Genomic DNA, 26,199 nt, shown 5'->3' with positions numbered 1-26,199 from the left:
TTGGATGAACAGAGAACTTCAAGAGGAACTAAGAAAGAAAAGGGAGATGTTCAGGAAATGGAGGAAAGGACAGAGCTGTAAAGAAGAGTACCTATAGGTTACTAGGCATTGTAGATCAATCATCAGAAAGGCCAAAGCTGAGAGTGAGCTAAGATTGGCATGGGAAGCCCACTGTAACAAGAAAAGATTTTTCAGTTATATGAGGAGCAAACGTAAAGTAAAGGAGGCAATAGGCCCACTGTTGGGTGCGGATGGACAAACTCTAACAGAGGATGCAGAGAAAGCAGAAAGGCTCAGCGCCTATTTTACATCTGTTTTTTCCTACAGGTCAAAGGGTTTAGGCACATCTAGAGATGGCAGTAGCCAAGAAATAGTGTCTGGGTGGCAGGTTGACATGGACAGAGAGGATGTTGAGAGGCATTTAGCTGCACTGGATGAGTTCAAATCCCCAGGGCCGGATGAAATGCACCCAAGAGTGCTCAAAGAACTTTCTGGAGAACTTGCGGAACACTTGTCCATCATCTTCGGGACCTCTTTAAGGACTGGAGATGTCCCGGAGGACTGGAAGAGAGCAAACGTTATTCAGATCTTCAAAAAAGAGAGGAAGGATGACCCGGGAAACTATAGACCAGTGAGTCTGACCTCTGTTGTGGTTAAGATAATGGAGCAGATATTAAAGGGAGCGATCTGCAAACATCTGGAGGACAATTTGGTGATCCAAGGAAGTCAGCATGGATTTGTCTCCAACAGGTCCTGTCAAACCAACCTGGTTTCCTTTTTTGACCAAGTGACAGGTTTGCTGGATCGTGGAAATTCGGTTGATGTCGTTTACTTGGATTTTAGTAAAGCTTTTGATAAGGTTCCCCATGATGTTCTGATAGATAAGTTGAAGGACTGCAATCTGGATTTTCAGATAGTTAGGTGGATAGGAAATTGGTTAGAGAACCACACTCAAAGAGTTGTTGTCAATGGTGTTTCATCAGACTGGAGGGAGGTGAGTAGCGGGGCACCTCAGGGCTCAGGGCTCGGTCCTGTACTTTTTAACATATTTATTACTGATCTGAAGAGCCTCTTGTGGTGCAGAGTGGTAAGGCAGCCTTCTGAAAGCTTTGTCCATGAGGCTGGGAGTTCAATCCCAGCAGACGGCTGAAGGTCGACTCAGCCTTCCATCCTTCCGAGGTCGGTAAAATGAGTACCCAGCTTGCTGGGGAGTAAACGGTAATGACTGGGGAAGACACTGGCAAACCACCCCATATTGAGTCTGCCATGAAAACGCTAGAGGGCGTCACCCCAAGGGTCAGACATGACCCGGTGCTTGCACAGGGGATACCTTTACCTTTTTATTAATGATCTAGATGAGGGGGTGGAAGGACTACTCATCAAGTTTGCAGACGACACCAAATTGGGAGGACTGGCAAATACTCCAGAAGATACAGAGTTCAACGAGATCTGAACACAATGGAAATATGGGCAAATGAGAACAAGATGCAATTTAATAAAGATAAATTTATAGTTCTGCATCTAGGTCAGAAAAATGAAAAGCATGCCTACTGGATGTGGGATACGCTTCTAGGTAACACTGTGTGTGAACGAGACCTTGGGGTACTTGTGGATTGTAAACTAAACATGAGCAGGCAGTGTGATGCAGCGGTAAAAAAGGCAAATGCCATTTTGGGCTGTATCAACAGGGGCATCACATCGAAATCACAAGATGTCATAGTCCCATTGTATACGGCACTGGTCAGACCACACCTGGAGTACTGTGTACAGTTCTGGAGGCCTCACTTCAAGAAGGACGTAGATAAAATTGAAAGGGTACAGAGGAGAGCGACGAGGATGATCTGGGGCCAAGGGACCAAACCCTACGAAGATAGGTTGAGGGACTAGGGAATGTTCAGCCTGGAGAAAAGGAGGTTGAGAAGGGACATGATAGCCCTCTTTAAGTAATTGTAAGGTTGTCATTTGGAGGAGGGCAGGATGCTGTTCACATTGGCTGCAGAGGAAAGGACACGCAGTAATGGGTTTAAACTACAAGTACGATATAGGCTAGATATCAGGAAAAAGTTTTTCACAGTCAGAGTAATTCCGCAGTGGAATAGGCTGCCTAAGGAGGTGGTGAGCTCCCCCTCACTGGCAGTCTTCAAGCAAAGGTTGGATACACACTTTTCTTGGATGCTTTAGGATTCTTTGGGCTGATCCTGCGTGGAGCAGGGGGTTGGACTAGATGGTCTGTATGGTCCCTTCCAACTCTATGATTCTATGATTCAGCGAACATAAGTGCCCCTTCCTCCCTGACCACCCCCACTTCTTGTTCCCCAGAGCAAGTTCTGCTGGAGGATTTATGGGCTGCTGGGAAAGCGAAAGACAGAAAGAACCAGAGGACTATTTCAGCCATCTAAATCTTCATGGGAGCAGATCACCATTGTAGTTCATCATTTTTGCACTTAATAAAGAAACACAGATCTTAAGCAGCAACTTTTATTGGCCATAAAATGTTCTCAGCTACCTTTGCAGGTCATGTCCAGGCCTTGCATGTTTAGGATGAATATTCAATGATTTGGCTCCATTTACTCGGGTGGGAATTAATAGCTTTTCAATCATGTTGCTATAATAATTTAAAGATTTCAGTCTCCAGTCCCTGGTCTACCCCAGAAGTCACTTTGTCACAGGATATGCTGGAAACACTCCTCCACATTTCCACTATGAAATGTTTCATTCTGCTATGTGGAATTAAAACGTTTTGACAAAATCTCTTCATACTCTTTCCGCGACAGAAGCCCCTGGGTTATATTTTTGCTTTCTTCAAACTTTGGTAGTACAACTGCAATGTATCCATCTGTGAAAGGCTAAAAAAATGGGGGAGGGGGGAAGAGAGGCAGAGAGTGAAGCCAAGTATAGTGGGAGGGGGGAGATCTTTAGCCAGGGGGTGAGGCTTACCCCATCAGGGTGGCTTACCTTTTGCTGCAGGAGGGTTGGGCTGTTGAGAATGCTTTCGTTCACTTCTATTAATCTCCCTCTTATGCAGCTGCAGAGAATTTGCAGTTTAGTAAAAGCAGTAAGTATAATTAAAGACTGTAAACCCAAAATTCTTTGACTTACCTGTATATGGTGTACTCCTCCCCATCAGAGCAGAAAATGCGACACAGAGGGGCAAATTCTGTTAGAAACTGAGCACCCTAGGCAGAAGCACAGAATCAGAATTTTAGGCTGCTGATTGTTCCCTACAGTTCTTCTCAGAGATTAAAGGAGGGAACAAAACTTTCCACAAGAAAATAATGGATTTCTGATTACCATGTTTTCCCCTCCTCCCTATCGGCCAAAGCCAACTCTGGCATATCTCATGAGTTTTGAGTAGAGGGAAACCAACATCTAAATCCCCGACATGCAGTAATCCCATCAGGCTGGTCTTGGGAACATAACTAAGCACCTCATTGGCTTTGCAGGACAATAAGCATTGCAACCTGCCTTGAAATAATGGTTTGATGCACGCAAGTCACTGCCTTGATTTGCTGTTCAAATCAATTGACTCTGATGTGCTCAGAGGCTGTCGGAATTTTTTTTAAGACGCCTGACAGTTAACTAGCAGCCTGTACCTCACAGCCTCTCCAAGTGGCCATAAAGCTCAGAGAGAGAGAGGCAGAGAGACATGATGGTTAAAAAATATATAACTCTCGTGGTACCTTAAAAGGCTGGCACATTTGTATGAGGGGCACATTGATAGTCAGGCCTGGGTTTTCTGCTGCATTAAGAAGGCAGTAAGCCATACCCGTTTTGACTTCCCAGAGACTTTATTTTGTAGCCGACTACAGTTTCCGCTGATCTGGTAGCTAATTCTTTCAATTACTTTTCCCTTCTGTAAGAGAGGATGGGCATCTGCAAGAGCGATGACACAAATCCTACAAGAAAGGGAAACAAGAACTGTTACCCACTTAAGCTCCATTGAAAATCCATTCAGTCTTGAATGGCCACTGAAACAAATTCAGTGCAGGCCCTTCATCTGTCTGTGAAGTCCTTCTCTTCCATGCATGTTTGATTCAGTAAAGTTTATCTGGATTTCAGGAAAGCTTCTGATAAGGTTCCACATGATATTCTTGTTGACAAGTTGGTAAAATGCGGTATGGATCCTAATTCTGTCAGGTGGATCAATAACAGGTTGACAGATCATACCCAAAGAGTGCTTTTTAATGGTTCAGCATCCTTTTGGTGAAAAGTGACAAGTGGAGTGCCTCAGGGATCTGTCCTGGGGCCTGTGTTGTTCAACATATTTATAAATGATTTGGATGAGGGATTAGAGGGAATACTTATTAAATGTGCAGACAATACTAAACTGGGAAGGGTAGCAAACACAACTGAAGACAGAATCAGAATACAGGATGATCTTGATAGGCTTGAGAACTGGGCGAAACTGAAAAAAATGAATCATAGAGTTGGAAGGGGCCATACAAGCCATCTAGTCCAACCCCCTGCTCAATGAAATTGAAATTTAATTGAAATGAAATTCAATAGGAACAAATGTAAAGTTCTGCACTAGGCAGGATAAACCATATACACCATTATAGGATGGGGGAGATTTGTCTTGGCAGTAGTATGTGCAAAAAGGATCTAGGAGTTTTAGTAGACTGCACATTGAACATGATTCAGCAGTGTAACTTGGTGGGTAAAAAAGCAAATGGGATTTTGGGCGGTATGAAACGGAGTATCGTGTCCAGATCACGGGAGGTGATGGTACCACTTTATTCTGCTCTGGTTCGCCCTCACATGGAGTCCTGTGTTCAGTTTTGGGCACCACAGTTGAAGTGGGATGTAGACAAACTGGAGGGCAACAAAGATGGCAAAGAGTTTGGAGACCAAGACATATGAGGAAAGATTGGGGGAACTTGGTTTGTTTAGCCTGGAGAAGAGGCAACTGAGAAGGGATCTGAAAATCATCTTCAAGTATTTAAAAGGCTGCCATATCAAGGATGGAGCAGAGTTGTTCCAGAACCAATGGGATGAAATTAATTCAAAAGAATTTCCATCTAAAGTGGCCTGGCCCCGCAACAAAAGCAGCAAGATTTCAACTTGCTTGGTGGCCAGGACAGTCGCATAATCAGACTGCTCCCACTGAGTGACGAGGTCGCCATAAATAATCCTTCCAATCAGGCCACCCAATCTGGTAAAGACCCCCTCCAAAAATAAAAAAATAAAAAAAATAAAAAGGAAATCAAGAGAATAATAATTAGATGATCCAAGAAATTAAAGTGTATCGCCTCTGACTCGGAAAGAAACAACACAAATTACCAACTAACAAACAAAGAGCGAATGGAAAAAACAAACAAAAACACAAGAAATCTACATCAAAAGGACAGCAAGAAACCTAAAAAGAAATGTGAGCCGCACGCCCCAACTCACCCCAAACCGTTGGGAGTGAGAGCCGGACCCCAAACCCACCAGTGACTAAATCAGACTGCTGCAGCTGAAGAGCCTCCTTGAGCCCCATTTCCCACCTCACCCCAAACGGTCGGGAGTGAGAGCCGGACCCCAAACCCACCGGGGACGAAGCTGAGCCGGCTCTGGGATGACCAGGAGCCACGCCAGCTACGCCACGATGCTCGCCCCAGACCATGGGAGACTGTGCTAATTCAATGCGCAGCCATCATTGCGCCCCAGATAGCAGGAGCTGCATCAGTCCCTGATGCTAAAACCGAGGCGCAGCCACTACAAACCCGTCCAGCCGCACTGAAACTGCACTCAAAGGCCTCACTGTCGTTGCTGGAAGTGGCCCTGGATAGCCCAGCCCCCCTCCCGGACTGCTTGGCCTGTCTCTGTGGGGGCTGGGGAGGGACCCACACCCTCGCAGAGGACCACCTCCAGAAAAATCAGCCCAGCACCGCAGCGGAGAGAAGCGGCAAGAAAGAAGAGCTCAGCGCGGGAGAGAAATAGAGAGAGAGGCTGGCCATCACCGTGGAGGGAACAACTCATAGCTGCCAAGGGCCGCCTTGGGTCATCTATCGACTCAGAACCCTGCCTGGAAAGCCAAGGAACCTAAAGGGGAAGGAACTGATTGGAGCCGATATATGGGGGGGGGGGGGAGAGACCAATTTAGACTGAAGCTGATTGTTGGGAGGGGTGGGCAGAGAGGGGGGAAGTGTCAATCGATCTCTTGGGGAGGAGGATCAGACTGGGATTGATGGGGGGGGTGGACCGGGAGGGGGTTATCAATCCGAAACTGATTATTGGCGAAGGAGTAGATGGGGGGAGGGGGGAATTTCAAATAAGTAATTAGGCGGGAACCTAGCAAACAGATAAAATGGAGGTAAATCATCAAAAAGATCAGAATATAATCACAACCGGGGAAAACTGGGCAGGAAACATTGCGTGTATAGGAAAAGGGGGGCAACGGAAGGGAGGGGGAGGAATAAGTGGAAAAATCTATTGGGGTAGCTGAGCGGGAAACAGACACAAGAGAAAAGGGAGGGGGAGGGATAAGTGGGACATTAAGTGGGAAGCAGGAGTTAGGAGGAGGAGAGGTGGGGAAAGAAGGCAAAATAGGCACATCAATTCACATATCTTATCAAATAAACACAAGCCAACTGATCACCCCAAATTACCACAAGTCAATGTTCCATAATGATCACAAACCATGCCCCTAATCCTACCAATCATCAGTTATTAACCCAATTAACAATCCCCCCCCCCCAAAAAATCACAGCTCCAAAGTGCACTACCTAATCCCTGGAAATAAAAATTAAATAATCACCCAAATAAAACTAACACAGCTCACATATGTACCACATATTCCTTGAAATGAAATTCAGCCTTAAAAAGTGCCCCCTGCCCCCCCCCACATGAACGGGAGCCAATAGAATGTAATTGGCACCCAACTCACAACACAATTCCAGATTGGGTAGCCCTGAGATGTCCTAACTGACGATCAGGCCATCCCTCTGGAACTGAACCCAACTGAAACACAAAAGGCCAAACTAACCAAAACCAAAGCAAGAACCAGGGCACAAAACCCTAGAAATCAAGCAGTTAACATCCCCAGGGAGAAAACACAGTCTCAGACATGGACAGCTCTCAATCGTTGAGCCCAATTAATGGCACAACAACAACCACAAGGGGGGTCCCAATAATAAGGGGAAGAGGCAGAGACAGTGGTGGGAGGAGGCTGGACAATAGAAGAGGCTTGAGAAATGACCACGCTCGAACCCCTTTTAACCTCCGCCCCATCTCTTGGGCCACTAGGGTGGAGGCAATGGTGAACAACCCACCTCCTACACTGATGCTGTGCAACGCCAGGTCCATCAACAACAAAGCCTCCACTCTGCCAATGTATTTCACAGAGCAGGGGGTAGACTTGGCCTGCCTGATGGAAACCTGGACCAGGGACGGCGAAACAGTCGCCCTTAAAGAGCTAACCCCGGCTGGGTTCTCCGTCCACCATCAGTCACGGACCGTGGGGCGGGGAGGGGGGGTGCCAATCCTGATCCGTGACAACATCTACAGGGCTCTCCCTGCACCAAAAATCCCAGGAATTGAATGTGTTGGCCCTAGGTGGGGCACAACGGAGAGCGTGGCCATCTGGCTGGTATATCACGCACCCAAGGCACCTCCAGATGCCCTGCCAGCCCTGCTAGAGGTGGCCGCCACCTGGATATTACAGTTCCCTAGACTACTAATTCTGGGGGACTTTAATGTCCACGCTGAGGTGCCACCCTCTGGCAAAGGGCTGGACCTGGTGTCAGCCATGGCGACACTAGGGCTCTCGCAATTTGTTGTTGGCTCTACCCACCAGGCAGGCCACACTCTGGACCTGATTTATGGCGCAGTGTTGAACGTGGATCTGATCATGGCTACTGCCGTGCCATGGTCGGACCACTATACCCTGAAGACCCGGCTTAAGTTGCCACCTCCCCCTCAGTTGGGCGCCGAGCACATTTCAGCTTGCCGACGGAGACTTATGGATCCGATTGGATTCCTGAATGCTCTGCGGGACCCAATGCGTCCCGGCACTTCTCTAGATGGACTGGTCAGCGACTGACATGACAGAATGCTGGCCTGCCATCGAGGAGATAGCTCCCAGACATCCTCTCCGCCCCCATCTCAAGCAGGCCCCCTGCTAGAGAGCCAGTTTAGTGTAGTGGTTAGGAGTGTGGACTTCTAATCTGACGAGCCGGGTTCGATTCTGCACTCCCCCACATGCAACCAGCTTGGTGACCTTGGGCTCGCCACGGCACTGATAAAACTGTTCTGAGCGAGCAGTGCTCTCAGGACTCTCTCAGCCTCACCCACCTCACAGGGTGTCTGTTGTGGGGAGAGGAAAGGGAAGGCAAAAGGAAGCCACTTTGAGCCTCCTTCAGGTAGAGAAAGGCGGCATATAAGAACCAACTCTTCTTCTGGTACACTGGGGAGCTTTGCAGGAAGAAATGGGAACTGAGATGACTAGAGCGAGTTTGGAGGAAGACTCGCGATGAAGAATCGAGAGCATCTTATAGAACGCAGTTAAGAGCCTATGAGATCGCGGCGAAGTCAGTGAAACGCAACTTTTACTCAACTTGCATCACATCTGCACACTCACGCCCAGCACAATTATTCAGGGTAGTCCAATCCCTTACCGCCCTCAATAGCCATTAATTGGACATTAGTTGTGAGGCATTTGCGAGTCACTTTGCAGACAAAATCTCGACTCTCTGCCGTAACCTTCCCCCAACTTTGGACACAGAAAGCGAACTAGAAGCCCCTTGGCCATCTTTGGAGAAAACTGTCACTTCAGACGACTCTCATTAGCTGAAATGGACAGGATGCTAGCAGCACCAAGGCCAACCACTTGCCCACTAGACCCGTGCCCATCGTGGCTCTTAAAAACATCAGGCATAAGAATAGGAGCTCCCCTCCGGGAAATAATCAACCTCTCCCTCTCTACAGGAGAATTCCCGGAGGGATTAAAAGAGGCAGTGGTACGCCCGATACTCAAAGAACCATCCTTGGCTCCACAGGAGCCTGACAACTACCGCCCCGTCTCGCATCTGGCGTTTCTGGGAAAGTTGGTTGAAAGGGCTACTGCGGGCCAAATATCAGCATTCCTGGAAGAAACTTCAGCCCTTGATCCATTTCAGTCAGGCTTCCGGACTGGCCACGGGGTGGAGACAGCGCTAGTCGCCTTGACGGATGACCTCTGCCGCCAACTGGACCGAGGCGGGTCAGCGCTGCTGATACTATTAGACCTGTCGGCAGCGTTTGACACAGTCGCTCATGAGCTCCTAGCTCACCGCCTTGCCGACGCTGGGATATGGGGGACAGCCCTCAAATGGCTGATCTCCTTCCTCCAAGGTCATGGACAGAGGGTAGCAATAGGAGAGAGAGTATCTGGCCATCATCAGCTCACATGTGGAGTCCGACAAGGAGCAGTGCTCTCTCCTATCCTATTTAATATCTTCATGCGCCCTCTTGCTCAGCTGGTGCGGAGGTTTGGGCTGGGCTGTCACCAATATGCGGATGACACCCAGCTCTTCCTCCTGATGGATGACTGCCGGGATACAGGGAACAGCCCTTAAATGGCTGATTCCTTCCTCCAGGGTCACAGACAGAGGGTAGCGATAGGAGAGAGAGAGTTTATTTATTTATTTATTTACGGTCATTTAGACCAAAATTTTAGAAGCACTACTATACAATAGCAGTATGTAATGGGAAGGTAATACATTAAAAGGTTAAAAATGCATCAACAATAAAACTTAAAATTTAATATCTAAAAACATGATGCAGAGCTCAGTAGAATTTGAGGTATCCTCTTTCTATGACAGTGACCATTTTCCACTTATAGTGCGCTGTCCCATCCCTACTAAACAACTCCGCTTATTACAGCGATATGAAGGCATGTCTAATGAGGAAAACTGCATTCCTAAAGTTAAGTGTCTTTATGAAGTATCTGTGTATGAAGACAGATAAACTTATCAGCAATCTTATCAGGCTCTCAGAACTTCATTAATAGAAGAGTTCCTATTAAACAATGAAAATTCTATGTCCGTATGTGCCTTTGATACCCTTGCAGAGAGCTTTCAGGAGACCCTAAGAGGCATAAAAACAGAATCAAGCAAGCATGCACATGGCCATTCTAAAATCTGGTTTGATCAGGAGTGTAGGTCCCTCAAAAAAACACTGAGAGATCTTCTCAACTGTTATATGGTTAACCCTACGAGGACTCTAATAATGTAGATCAAACAACTGAAACAAAAATACAAAAACATTATACTCATCAAAAAGAAAAAGGCCATGCTGGAAGCCTGGGAGCAAATTAGACAAGCGGTTCTTCATAGGGACCCCTCTCAGTTTTGGAAATTGGTGGCAGATTGTCCAAAAAAACCTTATATAGTCTCAACAATCCCATCTGAAATATGGGAAGCACACTATAGGTCACTATACTCTGCACTGGAATTGAACACTCCTCAGTCAATGGAGATTGAAGTGAAAGTTAATCTGCCTGACTGGCCACAAGTTGGCCAGGCAGAAATCATTTATCAAATGGTAGATGAACCCACAAGAGGTTCAGCCATACTGGACTTAATACTGACCAACAGGCAAGAGTTGGTGAAGGAGGTGGGGACCCTAGGGGGAAGTGACCATGTCCTCATAGAATTCCTTTTGAGATGGGGAGCCAAGGAAGCTTGTAGCCAGTCGCGGATGTTGGATTTTCGTAGGGCAAACTTTAATAAACTCAGAGACATGATGAGTGTCATACCATGGACGAGAATGCTGGAAGGGAAGGGAGCATGTGAAGTGTGGGCGCTACTCAAACAGGAGCTATTGCATGCTCAATCAATGACTATCCCAGAAAGACGAAAACACTGCAGGAGCTCTAAGAAGCCTATTTGGATGAACAGAGAACTTCAAGAGGAACTAAGAAAGAAAAGGAAAATGTTCAGGAAATGGAGGGAAGGACAGAGCTCTAAAGAAGAGTACCTACAGGTTACTAGGCATTGTAGATCAATCATAAGAAAGGCCAAAGCTGAGAGTGAGCTAAGATTGGCCAGGGAAGCCCATTGTAACAAGAAAAGATTTGTCAGTTATGTGAGAAGCAAATGTAAAGTAAAGGAGGCAATAGGCCCACTGTTGGGTGCGGATGGACAAACTCTAACGGAAGATGCAGAGAAAGCAGAAAGGCTTAGTGCCTTTTTTACATCTGTTTTTTCCCACAGGTCAAAGTGTTTAGGCACATCTAGAGATGGCCATAGCCAAAGGACAGTGTCTGGGTGGCAGTTTAACATGGATAGAGAGGTTGTCGAGAGGCATTTAGCTGCACTGGATGAGTTCAAATCCCCTGGTCCGGATGAAATGCACCCGAGAATACTCAAAGAACTTTCCAGAGAACTTGCACAGCCCTTGTCCATCATCTTCGGAACCTCTTTAAGGACTGGAGATGTCCCGGAGGACTGGAAGAGAGCAAATGTTATTTCGATCTTCAAAAAAGGGAGGAAGGATGACCCGGGAAACTACAGACCAGTGAGTCTGACCTCTGTTGTGGGGAAGATAATGGAGCAGATATTAAAGTGAGTGATCTGCAAACATCTGGAGGACAATTTGGTGATCCAAGGAAGTCAGCATGGATTTGTCTCCAACAGGTCCCGCCAGACCAACCTGGTTTCCTTTTTTGACCAAGTAACAGGTTTGCTGGATCGGGGAAATTCGGTTGATGTCATTTACTTGGATTTTAGTAAAGCTTTTGACAAGGTTCCCCATGATGTTCTGATGGATAAGTTGAAGGACTGCAATCTGGATTTTCAGATAGTTAGGTGGATAGGGAATTGGTTAGAGAACCGCACTCAAAGAGTTGTTGTCAATGGTGTTTCATCAGACTGGAGAGAGGTGAGTAGCGGGGTACCTCAGGGCTCGGTGCTCGGCCCGGTACTTTTTAACATATTTATTAATGATCTAGATGAGGGGGTGGAGGAACTACTCATCAAGTTTGCAGATGACACCAAATTGGGAGGACTGGCAAATACTCCGGAAGATAGAGACAGAGTTCAACGAGATCTGAACACAATGGAAAAATGGGCAAATGAGAACAAGATGCAATTTAATAAAGATAAGTGTAAAGTTCTGCATCTGGGTCAGAAAAATGAAAAGCATGCCTACTGGATGGGGGATACGCTTCTAGGTAGCACTGTGTGTGAACGAGACCTTGGGGTACTTGTGGACTGTAAACTAAACATGAGCAGGCAGTGTGATGCAGCGGTAAAAAAGGCAAATGCCATTTTGGGCTGTATCAACAGGGGCATCACATCAAAATCACAAGATGTCATAGTCCCATTGTATACGACACTGGTCAGACCACACCTGGAGTACTGTGTGCAGTTCTGGAGGCCTCACTTCAAGAAGGACGTAGATAAAATCGAAAGGGTACAGAGGAAAGCGACGAAGATGATCTGGGGCCAAGGGACCAAGCCCTAGATAGGTTGAGGGACTAGGGAATGTTCAGCCTGGAGAAAAGGAGGTTGAGAGAGGACATGATAGCCCTCTTTAAGTATTTGAAAGGTTGTCACTTGGAGGAGGGCAGGATGCTGTTTCTGCTGGCTGCAGAGGAGAGGACACGCAGTAATGGGTTTAAACTTCAAGTACAACGATATAGGCTAGATATCAGGAAAAAGTTTTTCACAGTCAGAGTAGTTCAGCAGTGGAATAGGCTGCCTAAGGAGGTGGTGAGCTCCCCCTCACTGGAAGTCTTCAAGCAAAGGTTGGATACACACTTTTCGTGGATGCTTTAGGATGCTTAGGGCTAGTCCTGCGTTGAGCAGGGGGTTGGACTAGATGGCCTGTATGGCCCCTTCCAACTCTATGATTCTATGGTTCTATGAAATAAGGAAGCTGATAGGAACTTTGAAATCAGGTAAAGCTCCTGGCTATGATCTAGTACCCCCTGATTTAATAAAGAGAAACATTGATTGGTGGACGCCAGTACTAGCCAAGCTCTTCACATTAATTGACAGATCAGGCAGACTCCCGGAAGGGTGGGAGGTCGCAGTGGTGGTTCGAATCTACAAAAAAGGTGACAGGAGAGAGTTTAACTGTTATCAGATCACATGTGGAGTCCCCACAAGGAGCAGTCCTCTCTCCTATCTTATTTAACATCTTCATGAGCCCTCTGGCTCAGGTGGTGTGGAGGTTTGGGCTGGGTTGCCACCAATATGCAGATATCACCCAGCTCTTCCTCCTGATGGATGACCACCCTGATTCTCCCCCAGAATCCTTAACCAGATGCCTGGAAGCAGTGACAGAATGGATCAAGCAGTCGCCTGAAGCTCAACCCTGCAAAGAGGGAGGTCCTGTGTTTGGGTAGGAAGGGACCATGGGAGGAAGCACGTCTGCCCATCCTGGATGGTGTGCAGCTCTCACCAACGCACTCCACCATGAACCTGGGCGTGATCCTGGATGCTTCCCTTACAATGGAAGCCCAGGTCACAAAGGCAGTGCGGCTGACATTCTACCACCTCCGCCAAGCCAAGCTACTAGCGCCCTACCCGGTCCGAGAACACCTAGCGACAGTGATCCATGCGACGGTCACCTCTAGGATGTACTTCTGCAGCTCGCTCTACGCAGGCCTACCCTCATCCTTGATCTGGAAACTACAATTGGTGTAGAATGCTCCGGCCAGGATTCTCACTAAAACATAGTGGAGATCCCATATCTGGCCGGCACTCCAACAATTCGGCTGGCTCCCAGTTGAATTCCAGATTAAGCTTAAGGTTCTGGTAATCACCTTTAAGGCCATACGGGGTTTGGGCCCAGTGTATCTGAGAGACCGCCTCCCTGCCTATACTCCCAAAAGAGCCCTACGCTCTGCCACCTCCAACTGGCTGCTGATCCTGGCCCCAGAGAAGCGCGTCGGACCTCAACAAGGGCCAGAGCCTTCTTGGTCCTGGCTCCCACCTGGTGGAACGAGCTCCCTGAGGAGCTCAGAGCCCTGCCCGAACTACCACAGTCCCCCCACCCCCAGATGCCCTTCCATGACTGACAAATCTGACCTGCCCAGGGATTGTCATTGTTGTTCTGTTAAAAATCACTTTCAACTGTTAAAACACTGTTCTGGTTTTCAAGTTATGATTATGTTATGCCATGTTATGTTATGATTGTTATTTATAGTATTATTATAATATATGTAAGTATTCCACAACGTTTAATGTAAACTATCCAGAGCCGTAGGGAAGGGCGGTATAGAAATCTAAATAAATAAACAAATAAACAAACAAACATCCGGAAGAAGTTTCTGACAGAGCGGTTTCTCAGTGGAACAGGCTTCCTCGGGAGGTGGTGGGTTCTCCATTTTTGGAAATTTTTAAACAGAGGCTGGAGAGCCATCTGACAGAGAGGCTGATTCTGTGAAGGTTCAAGGGGGTGGCAGGGGACAGTGGATGAACAATGGGGTTCTGGGTGTCTTGCATTGTGTGGGGGGTTGGACTAGATGACCCAGGAGATCCCTTCCTACTCTATTATTCTATGATTTGGAGATATCCAGCTCCCAGATAAGTACAAAACAAAGCTGGAACAAGTAGAATGTATGGAATCAAATATAATAAATATAAATATAATAAACAAACAAACAAATAAATCTCACAGATTTAGACGAGGCCGCAAAGACCCGAACAGCCCCCACTTTCTTGGGGACTTAAAAATCACACACTCCTGACAGGTGCTTATCCAATCTCCTCCTAAAGGCAGTGCATTCTGTTTACAAGGAGGCCTCACCGTCAGGAAATGCTTTCTGATATTTAACTGGAAACTCCTTTGCCATAATTTGAATCCATTTCTCCTAGTCCTTGTCTCTACAGCTGCAGGAAACAAATTCGCCCACTCTTCCGCATGTCTACTTTTTAGGTAATTATTAAACACAGCTGGCATATCACCCCTTGCCCTCCTCTAAGCTACAGATAACCAACTCTCTCCACCTCTCCTTGTAAGGCCTGGAGTCCAACCCCTCCACCATCCTAGTTGCCCTTCTCTGAACACATTTCAACTTGTCAATGTCCTCTTTGAACTGCAGCGCCCAGAACTGGACACAATAGTCCAAATGAGGTCAAACCAATGTGGAATTTGGGGGGGGGGGGGGGTAATAACTTCCCTGGCTCTAGATCCTATGCTCCTAGCAATGCAGCCTAATATTGCATGAGCCATCTTAGTTTCCATATTGCACTGCTGACTCTCATTCAACTTAACTCCTAAGTCTCTCACATGTACTATTATCAACTATCTTATATGTATTAATACCACTTTTACACAAACCTTATACTTTACACTTCTCCCTATTAAAATTCATTTTGTTGAGTATCATCAAATTTTCCAGTCTATCCAGATCCAAAGGCAGAAAAGACTTCTGCCTTTTCACTGTTTCCTGTTATCATCATCTACACAACAAAGCTACCACTTCCTTATTCTTCCTTTTGCTGCACACATAATCAAAACCCCTTCTTATTTTTAACTCCAATGCCAAGCATGAGCTCATTTTTTTACCTTCTCCCTATATTTCTTGGCTATTTTTTAAAATTCCTACCTGGCGATTTCCTCCTTTTTCTATTTCATCGACTTGTCCCTTTTAGAACTTCCTTTAGGAGTTCTTTAGACATTCATCTTGGCTTCTTTTGACATCTTCCATCCCTCCCCTTCATTGGAACTGTTTGCTATTATACCTTCTGTACCTCATTTTAAAGGAATTCCAATCCATCATTTGCGTTCTTGTATTTTAGTATATCTGACCATGGAATTGTACCCAGTACGTTCCTTAATTTACTAAAATCAGCTCTCTTAAGGTCTAAAATGCATGTCTGACTATAATTCTCCTTTCCTCAGAATCTCCAACATGGTCATCCACTCAGACCACCCACCTCCTTCACTCTATAAACCACGTCTTCTTTGTTAAAAGTAGATATAATCAAGGTTTGAACCCCTTGAAGCATTTGAAAAAATGGCAGGGTGGCCTCAATAAAGAGCTCTGCTTAATTTTACCAGCAGAAGTGCTACTCTGTGTCAGCATGCAAAGGCAGAGTTTGCATATTTGGATCAGCACATGATTTTATGCACTCGTTTAAGGAAGCTTGGGACAGTGATCTCCTAGCTGGGTCAAGAACAGCAGTGGTCCCCAACCTGCGGGCCGCGAAGGCCATGGCGCCGGGCCGCGGTTCCCTCTCCCCGCCCCCCCCGCAGTAAAAAACTTCCCAGGCCGCAAGCTTGCGGCCCGGGAAGCTGCTTACTGCGGGAGGGGAGGGAGAGGGAATCAGGGCCATGCCCGCACATTGCGCAAGCACGGCCGGGCCGCGCATGCGCACATGCGCCATGCGCAGCCGAAATAGCGCATGCGCTATTACAGCCTCGCATTGCGCATGCACGGGCATGGCCACGCATACACGATGTGCGGGCGGGGCAGTTGCCCTGCTGGTCCCCAGCCTAAAAAAGGTTGGGGACCACTGAAGAACAGGACATATATATTTTTATTTTCTTCCATTTTATCCCTGCAGCAACCCTATGGTAGGGTAGGTAGATTAAACAGGAAGCTCCCAAGGCATAAGTGGGGATTTGAACCGGAGCTCCTAGATGGGCCAGGCTACATCACGCTCTTGTTATGCCATCAGAAATCTGTTTTCATACTGGGATTGTAGAAACATGTATTTCACTGGGGTACATGCCCCAACCAATGCCAAGGGGACTCATTTCCAAATAAATACGCAGAAGAACTGGCTGTAAAAATGCTTACCTGTTAGAATGCTGCAATATGCAATGGTCTTCACAGGGATGACCTTTTACATCTAGAAAAAAACGACATGATTACTTCTAGACGAGAAGTGTTCAGAGACTTCGAGGGCTAACTTGGCTAACACCTCATCCCAATCCTGTTTTTTTCTTGCTGTTCATATTTACAGAATTATGTAGCACTTTAGAAACACAACTGAAACAGTCCTAGACAAAGGCGCTTGCCATTTTTTGACAGTAGAGGAGGTGGCAAAAGGCAAATGAAAACACAAAGGTCACATATGAGCACGTGTAGATGCCTGTTTCCTTTCAGCTGGGGAGCAGAAGTGGTAAGCCCAAGATGGGACTTGTCAGGAGAGGCCTCTTTCTGAATGTGCACAGCATTTGACTGGACGGGGGGAATACAGTTTCCACAATGCTTCTCGTATAGACTGCAAGAAAGAATCTTCTCTGGGATTGAATTCCAGCTGCAATCCACAGTTCATTCCCATCACAAAGCACGAACAAAGACTTCACTTTTGCTTCAGGGTCCAACAGACCAGATATGCATGCTGGCACATGAGGAAGTGCATGCGTGCCCACAGTGGGGAGAGTACAAAGGGAACGTTGTGCCCAAGCCCTTGTCCTGCTCTTCACATTCACTGGCACAGGTGATGGGAGCTGACACTACCTTCGCTTCTCCGCAAAGAGGGTGGGGGTGGGGGGGATTCTGCCAGTGCTTTCTAAGGCTCCCTTTGGCATCTTCTACCTGACCACTGAAAATCCAAGGAAGGGCCAGGCAGCACTAGGAACACGAAAAAGTTAAAAGGACAAATGGAGAAGGCTGGAAACTGAGATGGTGGCCAGAGATGGCAATGCTCGGACTTTCTTCTGTAACATGAATTATGTGCTACCAATGGCGGCTATCTAACATCTGTGCACTAAATTTAAGAAAAGTGTGGATAAATCTTGCCTACTTTTCTGTTATTAGCCTCTTTGTTTAGTTTGTCTGAATTCATTGCAGGAGGAGGGAAATCTATTGAAACAAAATCAGGAGCACATAACACAGGAGGGTAATAAAAAGAAGGACATTACATATACGAGTAGAAGAATAAGGAGAAGGTCTGACCCACTGGTGCTCAGCAATCAGTTCCAATATCTGCCTGAAGAGGTTGATTCAGGGACCCAGGAGCATGTGCAATTCCCCATGAAAAGCAAGCCACAACGTAGACCAGGAAAAAAGTCACAGGCCCTCACAGGTTTCTAGGTCTTCTCCCCCGCAGACCCCACGAAGCTCAGGAAACACTTCACAGGCCACCACAGATGAGAGTTTTAGGCCTGCTCCAAGGGTACAAAGAAACGGGTAGTGCTAATTGGGGATTCCCTGATGAGAGGCATAGAGGCTGATGTGTGGAGAACAGATTTGTCGTCTAGAGAGGTCTGCTGCCTACCTGGTGTATGCATCAAGGATGTGACAGAACGGCTGGACAGGCTCATCAAACCCACATATCATTCCCCCCTTCCTTCTCATCCATGTAGGAACAAATGATACTGCCCAGCGGAACATGGAACATATTAAGAAAGACTTTGTGGATCTGAGGAAAAAGGTAAAGGACCTGGGAGCACAGGTTATGTTTTCATCAGTCCTTCCTGTGAGGAAGAGAGAGAGAGAAATCATGCAAGTAAATGACTGGCTACGTCAATGGTGTCTTCGGGAAAGGTTTGGATTTCTGAATCATGGTCTATGGTGTCGATATGGGGGGCTACTATCAAACGGTGTATACCTTACAAGGGACAGAAAAAGTATTTTGGGGAGAACCCTTCCACACCTGCTGAAGAGGGCTTTAAACTAAACATAAAGGGGGAGCTACACACATTCAGAACTTGGTGTGATGGCACGAACTGAAGATGAGAAGACTGCAAATCTACAGGGAATGTTACATAAGCAGGGAACTACTAGCTTACGGGGAAGTTCAAAAACCAAAACCATGAGGCACACAAAGGATGGATTACGATGTCTCTACAATTTATCTGATGGATAAATTGAAGGACTGCAATCTGGATTTTCAGATAGTTAGGTGGATAGGGAATTGGTTAGAGAACTGCACTCAAAGAGTTGTTGTCAATGGTGTTTCATCAGACTGGAGGGAGGTGAGTAGCGGGGTACCTCAGGGCTCGGGGCTCGGCCCGGTACTTTTTAACATATTTATTAATGATCTAGATGAGGGAGTAGAGGGACTACTCATCAAGTTTGCAGATGACACCAAATTGGGAGGACTGGCAAATACTCCAGGAGACAGAGTTCAATGAGATCTGAACACAATGGGCAAATGGGCAAATGAGAACAAGATGCAATTTAATAAAGATAAGTGTAAAGTTCTACATCTGGGTCAGAAAAATGAAAAGCATGCCTACTGGATGGGGGATATGCTTCTAGGTAACACTATGTGTGAAAGAGACCTTGGGGTACTTGTGGATTGTAAGCTAAACATGAGCAGGCAGCGTGATGCAGCGGTAAAAAAGGCGAATACCATTTTGGGCTGTATCAACAGGGGCATCACATCAAAATCACAAGATGTCATAGTCCCATTGTATATGGCACTGGTCAGACCACACCTGGAGTACTGTGTGCAGTTCTTGAGGCCTCACTTCAAGAAGGACGTGGATAAAATTGAAAGGGTACAGAGGAGAGCGACGAGGATGATCTGGGGCCAAGGGACCAAGCCCTATGAAATTAGATTGAGGGACTTGGGAATGTTCAGCCTGGAGAAAAGGAGTTTGAGAGGGGACATGATAGCCCTCTTTAAGTATTTGAAAGGTTGTCACTTGGAGGAGGGCAGGATGCTGTTTCCGTTGGCTGCAGAGGAGAGGACACGCAGTAATGGGTTTAAACTACAAATACAATAATAGAGGCAAGATATCAGGAAAAAAATTTTCAGTCAGGGTAGTTCAGCAGTGAAATAGGCTGCCTAAGGAGGTGGTGAGCTCCCCCTCACTGGCAGTCTTCAAACAAAGGTTGGATACACCCTTTTTTTGGATGCTTTAGGATGCTCTGGGCTGATCCTGCGTTGAGCAGTGGGTTGGACTAGATGGCCTATGTGGCCCCTTCCAACTCTATGATTCTAAGATATATTTAAGAAATATTAATACTAAGTATCCCCTTCAAGGATCGCTGCCTTGTTGTGGTGAAGAGGCTTGTGTAGCTGAGTGAAGCTATGAGCTATGTTGTGCAGGGCCACCCAAGACGGACAGGTCATAGCAGAAAGCTCTGATAAAAGGTGATCCACTGGAGAAGGAAATGGCAAGCCTCTCCAGTATCTTTGCCAAGAAAACCCAATGGACAGTTCCAAAAGGCAAGAAGATGCTGGAAGATGAGCCCCTCAGGTCAGAAGGTGTCCAATATGCTATGGGGGATGAGCAGACGGCTAGTACGAATAGCTCCAGAATGAATGAAGTGACTGGGCCAAAGCCGAAAGGACGCTCAGTTGTGGAGGTAACTGGAGGTGAAAAGACAGTCCGATGCTGTAAAGATTTTTATTCCATAGGAACCTGAAATGTCAGATCCATGAATCAAGGCAAGCTGGACGTGGCCAAACAAGAGATGACAAGAGTGAACATCGACATTTTAGGAATCAGTGAACTAAAATGGAGAGGAATGGGTGATCTTAATTCAGATGACCATCTGGTATATTACTGTGGGCAAGGATCTCTCAGAAGAAAGGGAATGGCCTTCATAATCAATAAAAGAGTAGGAAGAGCAGTCTTGGGATACAATCCCCAAAATGACAGAATGATCTCAGTTTGAATCCAAGGCAAACCATTCAACATCACAGTAATCCAGGTCTATGCCCCAACCACTGCTGCTGAAGAGGATGAAGTTGACCAGTTCTATGAAGCCCTACAACACTTTCTAGAAGCAACGCCAAAAAATGATGTGCTTATCATCATGGAGGATTGGAATGCTAAAGTAGGAAGCCAAAAGATAACCGGGATAACAGGCAAGTTTGGCCTTGGAGTACAAAATGAAGCAGGGCACGGGTTGGTAGAATTTTGTAAAGAGAATACAATGGTCATAGCAAACACAAACTGTTCTGACCGGGCAGTGATATCGGTGCTCTCTCAGCCTCACCCACCCCACAGGGTGTCTGTTGTGGGGAGAGGAATGGGAAGGCGACTGTAAGCCGCTTTGAGCCTCCTTCGGGTAGGGAAAAGCAGCATATAAGAACCAACTCTTCTTCTTCTTCTTCTTCTTCTTCTTCTTCTTCTTCTTTTCCAAAAACCCAAGAGACGACTTTACACATGGACATCACCAGACGGTCAACACAGTAATCACATTGACTATGTGCTCTGCAGCCAAAGATGGAGAAGTTCTATCCAGTCAATAAAAACAAGACCAGGAGCTGATTGTGGTTCAGATCATCAGCTCAAATTGAAGAAAGTAGGGAAAAGCACTAGGCCACTCAGGTATGAACTAAATCATATCTTTGATGAATATACAGTAGAGGTGACAAATAGATTTAAGAATTAGATCTGATAGAAAGAGTGCCTGAAGAACTATGGACGGAGGTTGCAACATTGTATAAGAGGTAACAATTGGAGATACGAAGAGAACTTTTCATGCAAAGATGGTGGCAAAATTATACAGAAGAACTATGCAACAGAGAGCTTAACATCCCTGATGACTACAATGGGGTAGTCACTGACCTGGAGCCAGACATCCTGGAATGTGAAGTCAAAAGGGCCTTAGGAAGTCTCAGCAACAATAAAGCTAGTGGTGGTGACAGCATTCCAGTTGAACTATTCAAAAATCTTAAAAGACGATGCAGTAAAAGTGCTACACTCAATATGCCAGCAAATTTGGAAAACTCAACAGTGGTCACAGGATTGGAAAAGGTCAGTTTACATTCCAATCCCAAAGAAGGGCAATGCCAAAGAATGTTCAAACTACCGCACCATTGCACTCACTTCTCATGCTAGCAAAGTTATATTCAACATCCTACAAGTTAGGCTCCAGCAATATGTGGACCGAGAACTTCCAGAAGTACAGGCAGGATTTCAAAGAGGCTGAGGAACTAGAGATCAAATTGCCAACATACACTGGATCATGGAGAAAGCTAGGGAGTTCCAGAAAAACATGTACTTCTGCTTCATTGACTACGGTAAAGCACAACATGGTGGAGCATAAAAAATCGTGGCAAGTTCTTAAAGAGATGGGAATAACAGAGCATCTTATCTGTCTCTTGAGAAACCTATATGCAGGTCAAGAAGCAATAGTGAGAACGAGGCAAGGAATCACTGATTGGTTCAAAATCGAAAAAGGAGTTCAGCAAGGCAGGATACATACTGTCGCCTTGCCTATTTAACTTGTATTTGGAGCACATCATGAGAAAGGTGGGGTTAGATGAGTCACAAATTGGGATTAAGATTGCAGGGAGAAATATCAACAACCTCAGATATGCAGATGATACCACTCTAATGGAAGAAAGCGAAGAGGAACTAAAGAGCCTGTTGATGTGGGTGAAGGAGGAGAGTGCAAATGTTGAAAATTAACATCAAGAAAATGAAGATCATGGCATCCAGCCCTCTCAATTCCTGGCAAATAGATGGGGAAGAAATGGAGATAGTGACAGATTTTATTTTCCTGGGCTCCAAGATCACTGCAGATGGGGACTGCAGCAAAGAAATTAAAAGACGCTTGCTCCTGGGGAGGAAAGCTATGGCAAATCTAGACAGCATCCTAAAAAGCAGAGACATCACCCTGTCAACTGAAATGCGTCTAGTCAAGTCAAGGCTATGGTCTTCCCAGTTGCAATGTATGGCTGTGAAAGTTGGACCATAAGGAAGGCCGAGCGTCAAAGAATTGAGGCTTTTGAACTCTGGTGCTGGAGAAGACTCTTGCAAGTCCCTTGGACTGCAAGGCGAACAAACTGGTCAGCCCTGACTGCTCCTTAGAAGGCCAGATCCTGAAGATGAAACTGAAATACTTTGGCCACCTCGTGAGAAGGAAGGACTCCCTGGAGAAGAGCCTAATGTTGGTAGCGATTGAGGGCAAAAGAAGGGAACGACAGAGAATGAGGTGGTTGGATGGAGTCACTGAAGCAGTCGGTGCAAGTTTAAATGGGCTCTGGGGAATGGTAGAGGACAGGAAGGCCTGGAGGATCATTGTGCATGGGGTCGTGATGGGTCGGACACGACTTCGCAACTAACAACAATGCCAAGTATAGGAAGGGATAAAAGTATCATTATGAAATCGTCCAGAAGTTATTGACCAACATGAGTTTATTAGAGGTGGTGGCTTGAATAAGCAGTTCTCATTGCTTGTTAAGAATATGGTTTCTCTTTTATGAATTGTTGAAGTTGATTTTTCAGGTTAAAATATTATGGGAGAAATGGTAAAGTGTTACGGATCAAGCAAATAGTGCAGTCCTCAATATCCCAACTCAGTGCCTACCAACGCCTGGTATTTCACCAGAAAGTTACTTTTATTGAAGACAGGACCATAGATGAACACTCAGCTAAGGCGATACATAGAACAGGAAAATGGACTGCCATACTGCTCTTAGATCGGACCCAGGTTTTATAGGTACATGAGTAGAACGTTCCCACCCCCTCTCCAGAAGATCTAGAAAACGTTTTCCAAGGGGAAGTGTTTGAACCCAGCCGGGTGCTCAAGACTGGACTGTCTGCTCGTGTTTTTAACATTTCAAAGGATCCCTCTGCTCTGAGAGAGGAAGAAAAGGGGCACTTCATGTTTTAACAGCTCCAAGTGGAGCCTGCCCAGAGAGAGGGAGAAGAAGGGGGGAGAAGAAGGGGGGGGGGAAGGAGAACAGGAAGCAACCCTCCGCTGACCTGCACAGGTCAGAGAGGGGATTTTAAAAGGCACCTGGGTGGAATGTAAAGTGCTCCTGACACAGGTTCTGATTTTCAATATTGATCCATTTTATGAATTTTAAGAAGCAGAGTGGGACTCCCTTCAGTCCCACCTAATTGTTTTGTGATTTTATTTTAAATTGCCAACACATCTGAAATGCAGTTGGCTAAATAGGAACATTAGTACTATTTGAAGGAAAACCGCTGTATTCCGTTCCTTTCCTGTTTCACGACTCTATTCTTTCCCTTCCTTAAGTCACCAACCTGGAATAATCTTCACCTTGTGGTATTTCTTAGGAAAAAGTGCCGCGCTGTCTTGTTAAAGTCCAGAGAGAGAGGAGCATTGCTAAGAGCAACCAGACAAGCGAAGCCTAGTATGGCGGCTTCCGTCCCTTCCGAAAACAGACTTTTCCCGCCTCCCTCCCGCGGAAGCAAAGCGAGGCGGCGGCGGCGGCGGCGCGCTCAGGCCCGGGCCCAGGCCCCCCAGGCCCCCCCAGGCGCCGGCGAGGCTGTGGCGGGAGAGGCCGGCCGGGAGCGGGGCCGGGGGGCGGCCTGTGGTGCGACGGGGACTCCGGGCTGCGCGGGGCCCCAATGAGGGAGACGCCCCCGCAGAGCTGGGCCTCAGGCCGCCTGGGACGGGCAGGCAGGGCCTCATGGGCATCGTGGTCTCGCCCGCCCCCTCACTCAGCCCCAAGTCCAGGCCCACAGGAGACCCCCCCGCTCCCCCCCGGAATCGCCGGCCGGCCTGGCCTGGCGGAAAGGCGCCCCCGCCCCCCCATTGCGTCCGGGAAGGGGGCCGCACGAGGGCCCCCCCCGCCAGAGCGCTTCCCAATCCGCCCCCCCCCGTGCCGCACCCACCGGGCTTGTACCAGCGCGTGAAGTAGCGCGCCGCCGCCGCCATCCCCGCCAGGGCCCGCCTCCGCCGGACCGGAGCATGCGCAGCGCCCTCCTCCTCCTCCTGCGCGAGGGGCCCTGCGGGGGGGGCGGGGCGGGGCCGGCGGGGAGGAGGCCGCCCATGGCCTCGAGCCCCACAGCAACCCGGCCGCCTCCCCCGCCCCGCCCCCGAGGTCCGGCCTGTCCGCACAAAGGGCCGAAGGGGCCAAGGACACACACAGGCACACTTGGCGACGTCCAACGAGGAGGCCTTTATTGCTGCCTTGCAAAGCGCCCCAGAGCCCCCCAGCGCGGCCCAGAGTCCGTCCTGCTTTCAGCTTCGGCCGCCGCCCGCAGTTCTTGGAAGCAACGGATGTCCTCCTCACAGCATCCTGGCGTTGGAAGAGGCCATCTAGTCCACCCCCTGCTCGACGCAGGGTCCGCAGCCCTTCCCATCCCTGGGCCTGCTTTTCGCTTACAGATACTGCAGGGAAAGCGCACAGGACACGTGATCGACCCGCTCAGTAGAGGCACAACACGACTACTTACTTGACACAGAACATCCGCAGTAGTTACGCAGACAGGACAGCAAAAGGCAGAACGACCTGCAGTTTCTTCCCCACAGTTTGCAAAGTTCATGCTTCATGACTCTCACAATTTTGTGTCACCCCACATCCCCACCTTGGCGAGATGCTCTCTTTCCTATTGTTTCTAGTTTCCCTTTGAGGAAGCAGAAATGGTCCCTTGTTTCAAGTGTTTTTACTACTCTTGCCTATTTAAGCCTAAATATACCCTGTGGTTTGCCCGTTACTTCTGAATAGCAATCTAAAAGACAATCCCATCATTAAAAGACTTGGCTACATTAGCTTAAGCGCTTAAGAATGTACAGAATACTAATTACTCCCATCAGCAGCAGGAATGAGAGGTGACATTCAGATTTTTCTGTTTGTTAACATTGAACAACAGTATCACTTCGCATATATGTTACCACTATGGTAATGTATACAAGACAAAAATAAAGCCCAATTTATTTATGGCATGCTTTAGACACACAATAGCCATCAATAAATAAAAAAACAATCTTCCACTGCAGTTTTATCTTCCATCACATTTGGAAGCTAAAACTGTGACATTTGACAGACTGGACTCCCCACTCAGCTGTGAGTGTGAGCAGGTTGACACTATTAAAATTACTCCTGTACCTGCAACGGAGAGAAGAAGTGCCTATTGTTCATTTTCAATACTAAGTTCAACATCCAAAACGTAAATAACACCTTATAAGTTGATGCTAAAGACAATTTTGTGTTCAAACACAGAGATAAGTAACATGATGCCAAAACCTAACAAAATCCCAGCATTTTGTAACAGAAAATATCCCCAGCGGCTACATCCATGATCACTGGCATCATTATGGAGCATTTCAGGTACCTGAAAAACACACAGAAGGAATCATTAGGGATCAACGTAGCGTGGTGAATGGCTTTGCCAGCTACAGGACATGGGCTGACTGAGCTCCCTTGGTGGGCTTTCTGGAGTTAGCTGACTAGACGCTGTGCCAGAAGGAACCCCACTCAGATCTAGCAGGGCTTCTTTCTGACAGAAATCCACACAATGGCATGTGCACTTCGGGCCTAAACCCAAACAAGCTGGATTTTCTCACCTCACACTCTTACGCCACATCCAACCTCCACATTAATCATGGAAAGGCATCCTGAGGACTCCAGGATACATGTTCCCAATGGAAATGTCCCCTGGAGGGTTGGC

General features: G+C 47.1%; 2 protein-coding genes across 4 annotated transcripts in view; both read right to left on the bottom strand.

Moving 5' to 3' along the window:
- Positions 1-2,464: 2,464 nt before the first annotated feature.
- ABITRAM (actin binding transcription modulator) lies at positions 2,465-24,594 on the bottom strand. Of its 3 annotated transcripts, none has more exons than XM_077310396.1 (6): positions 24,432-24,594; positions 16,718-16,769; positions 3,767-3,896; positions 3,100-3,176; positions 2,956-3,025; positions 2,465-2,846 (listed from the first exon to the last, which is right to left on the bottom strand). In XM_077310396.1, the coding sequence occupies exons 1-6, from the start codon at positions 24,577-24,579 to the stop codon at positions 2,721-2,723; spliced, it is 603 nt and encodes a 200-aa protein (XP_077166511.1). In that variant the 5' UTR covers positions 24,580-24,594; the 3' UTR covers positions 2,465-2,720. The 3 variants fall into 3 exon arrangements, with proteins under 3 accessions (XP_077166511.1, XP_077166513.1, XP_077166512.1); XM_077310398.1 differs by having other exon boundaries at positions 24,421-24,538; XM_077310397.1 differs by lacking the exon at positions 24,432-24,594 and adding an exon at positions 18,144-18,338.
- Positions 24,595-25,438: 844 nt separating this feature from the next.
- Positions 25,439-26,199, bottom strand: part of SLC39A6 (solute carrier family 39 member 6) — a 28,338-nt gene continuing 27,577 nt past the window's right edge. Inside the window, exon 9 of the mRNA XM_077310395.1 lies at positions 25,439-25,863. Coding sequence (XP_077166510.1) covers positions 25,711-25,863 — 153 coding nt within the window. The 3' untranslated portion in view covers positions 25,439-25,710. The remainder of the gene's footprint in view (positions 25,864-26,199) is intronic.

This window comes from Paroedura picta, chromosome 14 (assembly GCF_049243985.1).
Source record: "Paroedura picta isolate Pp20150507F chromosome 14, Ppicta_v3.0, whole genome shotgun sequence".
In the NCBI taxonomy this organism is placed as follows: Eukaryota; Metazoa; Chordata; class Lepidosauria; order Squamata; family Gekkonidae; genus Paroedura; species Paroedura picta.
The sequence above is the reverse complement of the archived record's forward strand: the minus strand, read 5'-3'. Positions and strand labels throughout refer to the sequence as shown.